The sequence below is a fragment of the Porites lutea genome, chromosome 10, assembly GCF_958299795.1.
Source record: "Porites lutea chromosome 10, jaPorLute2.1, whole genome shotgun sequence".
Classification (NCBI taxonomy): Eukaryota; Metazoa; Cnidaria; class Anthozoa; order Scleractinia; family Poritidae; genus Porites; species Porites lutea.
In genome coordinates, this window is record NC_133210.1 from 12,785,785 (window position 1) to 12,796,306 (window position 10,522).

The 10,522-nt window shown below is 40.3% G+C and overlaps 1 protein-coding gene across 1 annotated transcript; it reads left to right on the top strand.

Moving 5' to 3' along the window:
* Positions 1-7,887: 7,887 nt before the first annotated feature.
* Positions 7,888-8,811, top strand: LOC140949530 (uncharacterized). Its single transcript, XM_073398692.1, has one exon. The coding sequence runs from the start codon at positions 7,888-7,890 to the stop codon at positions 8,809-8,811; it is 924 nt and encodes a 307-aa protein (XP_073254793.1).
* Positions 8,812-10,522: the final 1,711 nt, after the last annotated feature.

Consider the following 10,522-nt stretch of genomic DNA (forward strand, 5'->3'; position numbering starts at 1 on the left):
TAACCATGCATTGTAAAATAGGCAGCTTTATTAACATTTTTTCTGTGCGGTTTTCCTGGTCAAATTTAGCTTTTGGAATTTATTAGGGTTTCTCATTATTACGTTTTGGTTTCTGATCACTTAGCTATTGTTATTTATCGTTTACGAAAACTAGGGATTTTCTGATACCTCTTTCGGTGATTGTTGTGTGCTGTCCACATCTGGAAAGTGATATGTCAACTTCCGAAAATCGTATAAAGGGAGTTGATAAAAAAAAAACATCTGTCATTGAGTTTTGCTGAATTCATCTCTCAAGGAACTCATAAACATTAAGGCAGTACCTTTCCTAATAAAATGACTGTTTAAATAGCAAAATCCCTTAAAATAATTCACTTATTTAACCAACATGACAGCTGCGATGCTGTGTCACGCAAAAGCTTAGAAATTCAAGCGTACTGTATCACAAAACGAAGAGCCTTTTCGAAGTGAAAATCTGTGTAAATTTCATTTTTTAACTGCTCTAGTACTTCATGAAAATACAAACTTAAAGGGATCGATAGCCAAATAGGTCTATAAAACGCGGCCCGCCATGGTGAAGGGATCGAAGGGGTCCCGACGCTAATATATCCATTAGACAATTGCTTTGAACTGAAATAATTACTAGCGAACATGCTTGCATTTTTAAACATTCTACCTTTAAAACTACACTTGTATCGCACGTTTTAATAAAGGCACTTGTTGAAATTGACGAAATATGCATGGTTGGTGTGGGGTGGGGAGGGGGGTCGTTCCTCTCCTCCAGAAAAGCAACTCCTGCGAACCAAAAAAAAGGGCAAACAATTTCGGTAACCTAACACCTTTTGTTTCGTTGTGGACTAATCAAGTAAACCTTACCATAATCGATGTGGTGTTAATAGGCTGTCAAACAATGATCAATTGTTTCGTTTTTAAACGCTGACGTCATGCTAACTTGTTACCGATATATGGTTTCTAATTTTAGTTATTTGGAAATAGTTGATACACTATTTATCGAAAAGATTCCAAGTAAAAAACATGTATGTATGTATGCTATGCTATGCTTTGTCATATTTATCCCTACTTCAAGTATAAGCTATGCCCCCATTACTGTGCTTCCAAAACACTCGCTCTCTGGCCATTCCCGTAGACATGTACGAAACTCTGTGACAACAATTTGGTTTCTATTCCTTATAATTTATAGTTTTTAAAACCTTACCATAATCCGAAATTTATCACATTAATTTTAAGACCAGTGATGAATTGTTTCATTTTCGAACGCTGATGTCATACCATATATTTCCTTACTTGAAGCAAAGCTAGGCCACACCCCTCAACTGAGCTTCCATGAACTAGAATACACAACTGCAGTGGACACATCAAGATTCCTGTGAGTACCGATTTGTTTTCTTGTCCTTATCATTTACAGATACTTAAGCATAACTTACTTTGTAGCTATATGCTATGTGGTTAACCTTTGTACTGCGTAAGTGGTCGACAAAAAGCAATAACCAACTGAAGATTAAATGAATGCAGTGTGAATGAAGGGTACAACAATGATTGTTGCAATTCTTCTATATAATCTTAAACTGTATTATTTAAATTGCGTAATTTCTACAAAAATTTCAGTCATTATATAATCTCGAAAATCATCATAATTGCATTCAGTTTCAACAGAATTATGGTAAATGTCCTCCTGATTATGATCAATATTTTATTTCACAGAAACTGAAATATGGAGTAAAAACGCCGAGCAGGCACAATATCGCGTCAATCGCCTCCTTCCAGCGTTAAGTTTCTTTCAGGTTTGTTTACAATTTTAAATTTTTTACATCCTAAAGCATTTAAAATCCAAACTCTCAGAGAAGAATCAGACTTCAGTAGAGTTTTACCCTGACGTGCTAAAACAGCTCGACCCTGACCAGGACAACAACAACAAGTTTATTTGTTCCCAACAGTATACAGAAATATGGCCGAGGAGTACAGGCTGCCCCAAATAACTATAGCAGCTAAAGATCTGTGGATCTGTTAATAAACCATTATTATTATTATAATTATTATTATTATTAAGAAAAATGTCGGCCATACGTAGGTGATTTCTCTACAATTATTTGGGTCAGATATTACACACTCACGAAAACATAACACCCAAACACAAAACACACTCGCGCGCATGCGCACTCAACACCAAAAACAAAAACAAAATAAAGAAAGTCAAGGATGTCAAAGTAGAAAAACAACGGAAAGCAGAAGAATTATGGTTTTAAAATACTTTACAATTTTCAGAAGTTTTCAAGAAGAATTAGCTTGAGGTTTTTCTTAAAGCGTAACTCGGAGAGGAAGAAGCTTTACATAAATAATAAATTTGAAGGGTGATAATGTCAAACAACTTGACAACATTTAGATCTTTAATAAAGGACTTGAAGGTTCATGTGAAGGTAATTATTCTTCATAGAAATTATTCTTAATAAGGTAAAAAAAGACTTAAGGCAAAAATTTTAAATGAATCAGTAGGATACAGTTTTTATACAGTTATAAAGAACACCAAACCTTGTTACCACCAAGGTCCTGAAGGCATTAGATCTAGTTTCTTTGTGGTTTGCGGCTTTTGATGAAACCCACTGCTCAGATCATTCTTGGTAATCAAAATCACTGTTCCTAATAAGCTCTAATGGGACCTAAAAGTTATCATGATGCTATAAAAGGCTGAGTTCTCATTGTATATCTTATTTTTGCATGAGCTCTAGAGAAAGTATCGAGTAAGTCATTCAGGCTCATGAGTGAATGATTTCGTCCGCCTGCGGCTAAAACTGGCTTTAATTTGCAAATATTGTTGTCAAGATAGATAAAGATGTGTGGCCTCCAATATTGACTTCATGAATGGTTTGGCCCCACGATATATAACCAGTGCCACGTCTTACCGTTTTCTACGACATGCAGAAGATATATTATAATTTGGGGTTTACAAAACGAAAGCAAACAATAACCAATTGATGGCCGGGTTCTAGGGATAAGCAACCGGGGGAAGCCCAATTTTAAGAATGTCTGGAATTTAATCGCCTGCTTAAACAAGAGTCAGCAGTTTGCATAGAACAGGGGCACCCAGGGTCTGGTTTCTCCTAAATACCTCAAAACTTGTATAAGGCCATCAAGACTGTTAATTTAAGCTTAACTATGCATTCTAAAATAGGCAGCTTTATTAACGTTTTTTCTGTACGGTTATCCCGGTCAAATTTAGCTTTTGGAATTTATTAGGGTTTCTTATTATTACATTTTGGTTCCTGACCACTTAGCTATTGTTATTTATCGTTTACGAAAACTAGGGATTTTCTGACACCTTTTTCCGTGACTCAGTGTTCTCGAAACCAAAATTTAGGTGTTCTTTCTAGCAAACATGCTGGCCACATCTGGAAAGTGATATGTCAACTTCCGAAAATCGTATATAGGGAGTTGATAAAAACACTTCGAAACGTATATAGAGGAATGGAACAATCATCTAGAAATTTTCAGCCTTTCTCAAGCTATAGAAATTGCATGGCAATATTTTTCGTTTTCCAAAAGATGTTTTACAGAATACATTCGTTGGGTTCTTATGAAAGAATCCTGCTGAATGCCTTTCAATGCTGGTCAATCATTTACTTCACAGAAACTGAAATATCGAGCAGAAAACACCAAGCAGGCCCATCGTTATCCGCCTCAAGATGACTGCGGCTTACTAACAATTACAAATAGATCTGAATTTCTCTATCTACATCCTCTAAAAAACATACTGCTCTTACGGAACTGCTCATGCCCTCCGCATTTTTAAATTTAAAAGCATGGTCCAATGTCGCTTCTAATTTAACCAGGACTGTAATATGGTGTGTTGACAAAATATGGACCTTATGGATAATAGTAGTATATTACATGGATAATAGTATATCAAACAACATCCAAAGTCAGGATGGTAATTCCAGAATAACCTCAAAACACTGGAAAAAACGACTCTTGCCGATATTTCGTCTTTATTAAAAGACTTTGTTAGGGCAACTGACCAAGTAGTTAGAACCGTTACAATATGTACACCCTACCTAAGGTAAGACGCTCCACGACGTTATTCCAAAATTGAAGAGCGCGCGCTAACGCGGCATTACAGTGAAAAGAATATCTGTATCACAAGAAAGTCACGCAATAATAGTAGTAGATAATATTAGTATATCATTAAATTAACCCTTTTTTGCGGAAGAATCTCATTAAGTTGCGGAGAAATGCAGTAACGCCGATGACGCCATAGCCTTTTGTCTTTATCTTATGAATAGAATGCGGAGGATTTTTATTAAGATTAGGTCGCGCGCCACTTTCAGTTGACTTTACCTGTTGGACAGGTTTTATAGTACTTTTTAGGTCTATGAAGGCCTCGTCACGTAATTATGCAAGTTCTATTTTCTGCCAGTGGATCTATTTCCTGGTGGTGGATGAAAACAATAGAAATGTGGTGGTGGTGGTGGTGGTGGTGGGAAAGCAATAGACGATTGTCACTGGGCGGCCATTTTGTCTCAGGAAATTTAAAAGCTTTGTTTATGCACGGCTAGCCTCGTAGAGAGAACGAGGCTAGCCGTGCATAAACAAAGCTTTTTAAATCTCCTGAGACAAAATGGCCGCCGTGTGACAAAGGTCTATTGTAATGTGGAAAAGAAAAATAGGGAGGAAAGTGAAAATTGTTTTTCGTGGTAGAAAGAGATATTTTGCTTTTTGTCCTCATTAAATTTGCACGATTTAGGAGCCAAGAATCAATGAGCTGGGATTTGAACAATTTGCTGGACAATGAAAGCGGCACCCAATAGAACTTGTATAATTACGTAACGACTAAGTGACAACATATACCAACCAATGAATAGTTTCCTTAGTTTTTAGTCAAGGAACAAAAAGCAGGGCCTCCATCGACCCAGAAATTACCAGAAAACCTGTCCAACAGAATGACTCACTTAAAATAGCGCATAACTTTACCTTAATGAGATTCCTCAGTATTTTAATTATGGGAGATAAAGACAAAGGGTTATGACGTCATCAGCGTTACTGCTTTCCTCCGCAAGTGAATGCGATTTCTCCGCAAAAAGCGGGTCCATTTCATTTCTAATATACTACTGATAATATTGCAGAGAAGAGACGTTAGCCTTTATTATCGAACATAGGCGCATTTAACGTGCACGAGCTATTTTGAATGCTTCAGTGTAAACGTATCAACAATCTACTGTTTTAGTCCCAAATTTAGACTATTTTTGTGCGAAATTGGGTGTTGTTGTACACTAATGAAAACGCGAAACGCTGGGCACAGCTGAGTCGATCATCATACTACAGATTCACTTTTCTTAGTCTTTCCTTCGAACATCTGGTGCAAAATAAACAAATTGTTAAAGTACTATGTATATCAACTCACCAAACGTTGCTTAGAGGGAAGACTCAAAAGTTTCAACGTTTCTTCATGGTGTCTTAAGATAATGAAGCTCGTCGAAAACCGAATAGCTAAGAAATGTCACGTTTTTCATCATTGTTGTAGTTGGTTGCATCATCATTAGTCACGAGGTTGTCACGTGCGATTCTATACTTTAAAAGGAAACAGTCTTTAACCCTGACGACTTGATTCTACAAGTGTTATAAGTTATTGTTTCTTAAAAGAAAAGAGCCTTTACCTAAGGCACTAGTTACAAAGCTAAAGACGTCTTCATACGTTCAAGTTACTATTATTACTATTGTTACAGTTTGCACGTGAAAGTGTTAGACTTTGCCCCTTTCGTGGTTCGTACGTGAGAGAATTCGAGTTATCACACAGTAATCAAGTAAGGAGGATTATAAAAATAACGCATGCACACAATTTGCACGTGAAGATGTTGCACTTTGTCCCTTTTACAATTCGTACGTGAAAAAACGCAAATTGTTTACTGGAAAATTTGCTCAAACGATTTTAAGAAATTTCCTCGGCTTTACAACATCTGCAATTAAATCATGCTTCATGCAACGTTAAGGTCGATAGGCTAACATTTATTTACTTAACATTTATTTACTTAACATAAATATATTTCAACTAATATCATGTTATTCCACTTAATAAAACAATATCTAATTATTTTGTCAACTAGCTTCTTTAAATTTTTATTCCCTAACGCTATTGTTTCTACTTAATTTACGCATCTTTACCAAATAAAATACGTTTCAATAACCATAATGACTCTTAAGCAGCAAGCATGTATCCTGTTGTTCACTTAATTCATGTTTTTTTGCTGGAACGAAGAAGGTCTTTTGAACTTTGTAAGCGAGAGAATAAAGCTTTTTTACAGGATTAACTTACTCGGTACAGCTTTCAAACAAAAAAATAGACAGCCTTTTAAACTTTTAAAACCTAATTTATAGGCCGCACATATGTACTTCCGAATTTAAGTCCATATCTAAATATCAGTTATTGTTTCATTAAAAGAACTTTGAAAAAATATATGATCTTTTATACTCTACCTTGAAGCAGGTCAAACAGAACTCATAAATTATGAAATGCGTGCGTTGTACCGTTCGCGATAGCCGAATTAGGTCAGAAATGTCTTAAAGCAGCACCCACACGAAAATACTGGAACCGTTAAACAGCTGCATCACTGTACTGAGTGTTTTTAATTAATCATGAAGATATTTGAATGTTATGCTTCTAAACACCTTTAGCCGTAATAAAAGACGAAAAAATTGTGAAGAATCAAGGTAGCGGTCTGAAAGTGCCCTTGTTTGACCTTTAGCAATGTTATGTTTAAGTGCCAAATCTCATTGGTTCCCAGCATCAACTCATAGCACCGTCAACCTTATTGGTCCCTGCCACAGACATCCGAACACACAAAGCCACAAAGCCAGAAAGATACATACGCTCAGACCACTGACATATGAGCTATTTTTTCAAAAAAGTTCAATAATGGTATGTGTATGTGTAGTTGACCATTATCACATATAACAGTAGAGATTCACCAGATGGCGCAAACTTATAAGAAGGTAAATAAAATACACTCAGTGGAAATTCGAAGCTTAACAACAGACGCCTGCAGACACATGAAAAGGACCCATCACCCTCCTCTGACACACCACTTAACCCCTTGGGCTTCATTTTCACTCGGATGATTCCATCATCTGATAGCACAAGAAGATATTCGATTCACCTTACCTAAAGCATTGGCATCATCTCGAATACATCCTCTCAAGGCGAGCTATCCTATCGTGCATCAAGCTTACACGTAGCCTTCATGACAGCTCAGAAGGCGAGACTGACTATTCCCTGGTGTAGAGCAAAGTGAAACTACAGGAAAAGAGAATCTACCACACTAAGACTGTGTGTGAACCATGCCTTGACGTCAGCAAGACTCGCGATTCACAGAAAGTGGAGGAGTTCATAACTACGCTTGAGAAATCTCTCCCCCAGCCTCTCTGCGGGGAAAGTCGAAGAAAGATTGGATTACTTCAGGGATTGCAGTCCATGGATCAGCCATGCCCAACTTCGGCAAGAAGGAAAACAAATCTGTAGACTGTTCGAGGGCAATAGAGGGCAATATAGAGACAATAACTGTAGCAATAGAAGAAAAGAGAAAAGTGTTAATTGGATAAAAGACCTGCCCAAGTGAACAAAATCCACAGGCTGTAGAGCCAGCACGTAGTAATGTGTATAGTGTCGTTACCATATATATATAATGTTGCTACCGTATATGGGATTGTATTGTGTAGACTAGGATTCCCGGATGTGTGAGCACGACGTTGTCAGATCGGTGTAGTAAGCATGGAGATTAAACGTCGGTTATCTATTACTCTGGACTCTTTGTTATAAAGCATCTTTACATTGGCGACGAGGACTCTCGGACCAAACAAGTGGATGGTTCGAAGAACACGCGAAACATGGCCGCAGCGCTACCTACGTTCCTGGAGTTTGACGTAACCGATACCAGCACACAAGCTGCTAGGTGGAAGAAATGGCTTTCGAGATTCCGCAATCTACTCGTTGCGATGAACGTCACAGACAAGAAGAGGAAGCGAGCATTGTTGCTCCATTATGCCGGCGAAGCCACGAACGAAATTTTTGACACGTTACCTGATACCACACCGGGTGAAGGTGAAGATACGTTCGAGAAGGCCGTACAAGCCCTGACAAATTACTTCACTCCAAGACAGAACCGTGAGTACGAGATTTACGTTTTCCGTCAGACTCAGCAAGAGTCAAACGAGGGCATTTCAGCCTTCCACACGAGACTAAGGCAACTAGCAGTGACCTGTGAGTTTGCCGACATCGACCGCGAGATCAAGACACAGATTGTTCAAAGTTGTAGTTCCCACAAGCTTCGCACAAAAGCGCTCGAGAACCCGTCGTACACTCTGACGCAACTGTTAGGTGCCGGAAGAGCCATGGAGCTGTCACAAAAAAAAGCCGCCAACATAGAAGGGAGTCAAACCGTAAACAGGTTGTCCTCACAGGGTGGCTATCGAAATCAACGGAATTGGAGCGCCAAAGCTGGCACAAACAAAGATGCCGGATGCGCAACTGACAAGAAGTCAGGCAACCGGAAGTCACGCGGAGATGGTCACGAGATCCGGAAATCAAGTGATAAGTGGCGAAATTGCGGTGGAGACTACCCCCAGCCCGGTGGGAAAACGTCCTGTCCCGCTTATCAAGCCACCTGCCGGGGCTGTGCCAAGTTAAACCACTTTGAAGCAGTATGTAGATCCAAAGGAAAAGGGAGTAACCGAAACAAACGCCGGCCAACAGTAAACAAAGTAAGGGAGGACGAATCAAGTGACGAAGTGAAGTATACACGTTCTCTCTGAGCACGAAGACCCTGAAGGATCAGCCTCTCTTCAATATCAAGGTACATGACATGCCAGTAACGATTATGGCTGACTCTGGGGCGAGCATAAATATCCTGGATGAAAAGGAATACCGCAGGTTACCCAATTGTCCCAAGCTTGAACCGAGTAGTGTGAAAATTTACAGCTACCAGTAAAAAGTTCCCCCTGGCGTCCTTGGAAAATTCAGTACCACGCTTGAGTCGGAGACGAAGAAGCTGCGCGCCAAGTTTTATGTGGTGAAGGGATCCAGTGGTTCACTGCTCAGCTGGAAGACTTCACAAGATCTTAGTCTGCTTCAGACAGTTCAGCAAGTCAAACTCCTACCGTCGAAACTGGAAGCAGGAACACCCTCGGGTCTATTAGCAGAATATGACGACCTGTTTCATGGGCTAGGCAAACGTAAGAACTATCAGATAAAATTGCACATCGACGAGGAGGTAACACCCGTCGCGCGGCCGCACAGAAGAGTTCCATTCAGTGTTCGTAAGAAGCTAGAGGAGCAGCTAAGACGCGACGAAGAGTTAGGCGGGATAGAGCGTATCGAAGGCCCTACGCCTTGCGTGTCCCCAGTCGTGGTTGCGCCTAACCCGAAATTTCCAGGGAAGGTACGAGTGTGCGTTGACATGCGCCAGGCGAACAAGTGCAGTCAAAAGTGAACGTCATGTCACCCCCACCGTGAAAGAGAAGATCGGAGACTTAAATGGGGCCAGAGTTTCAGCAAACTAGACCTCAATCAGGGCTACAACCAGCTTGAACTGGCACCTGAATCCAGGTACATCACCACCTTCAGCACACACATGGGTCTCATGAGGTACAAACGTCTCAACTTTGGTATTTCAAGCGCCGCTGAGATCTTTCAAAACATAATCCGCGAGACGCTTGAGGGTATTGACAGCGCAATTAACATCAGTGACGACATACTAGTCTTTGGAAGACGCTCGAAGAACACGACCAGAACTTTAAGGCCGTGTTCCAGCGACTTAGAGAGAAAGGTCTGACCCTGAACAAGAGCAAGGGCGAGTTCAGAAAAGACAAGTTAGAATTCTTTGGATACGTGTTCTCTGAAGACGGCATCTCGCCAGACCCGAAGAAAGTTGCAGATGTCGTCAATCTTCAGACACCGTCAACAGCATCAGAAGTACGAAGCCTTCTGGGGATGACAAACTACTGTTAAGGTTCATCCCTGACTACGCTACCAAGGAAGAGCCCCTGCGCAAGCTCATCCACAAGGACCAACCGTGGTGTTGGACGGAAGAACATGACCATGCAGTCAGACAATTAAAAGAAGCACTTGTAAGCGCACCTGTCACTGCCTCCTTTGATCCAGAGAAGGATACGGAGATATCTGTTGATGCAAGTCCAGTCGGCTTGGCAGCCATCCTCTCTCAAGTGGACCCGAAAACAGGGGAAAGTCATGTTATCACCTACGCAAGTCGCTCTCTTACAGCAACCGAACAGCGGTACAGCCAAACAGAGCGCGAAGCCCTCGCTGTAGTTTGGGCTTGTGAACATTTAACACCTGTACATTTACGGGAAACCGGTCACAGTCAACACTGATCACAAGCCTCTATCGTCTGTCTATGGCAATCCGAGTTCCAAGCCGCCTGCAAGAATCGAGAGATGGGCTCTACGACTTCAGCCGTACCAGATCACAGTCAAGTATCGAAGAGGGGAGGTTAATCCCGCAGAC

What these genes read in the sequence shown, in the direction of transcription:
- LOC140949530 (XM_073398692.1), top strand. Translation starts at nt 7,888, where the DNA reads ATGGCCGCAGCGCTACCTACGTTCCTGGAGTTTGACGTAACCGATACC.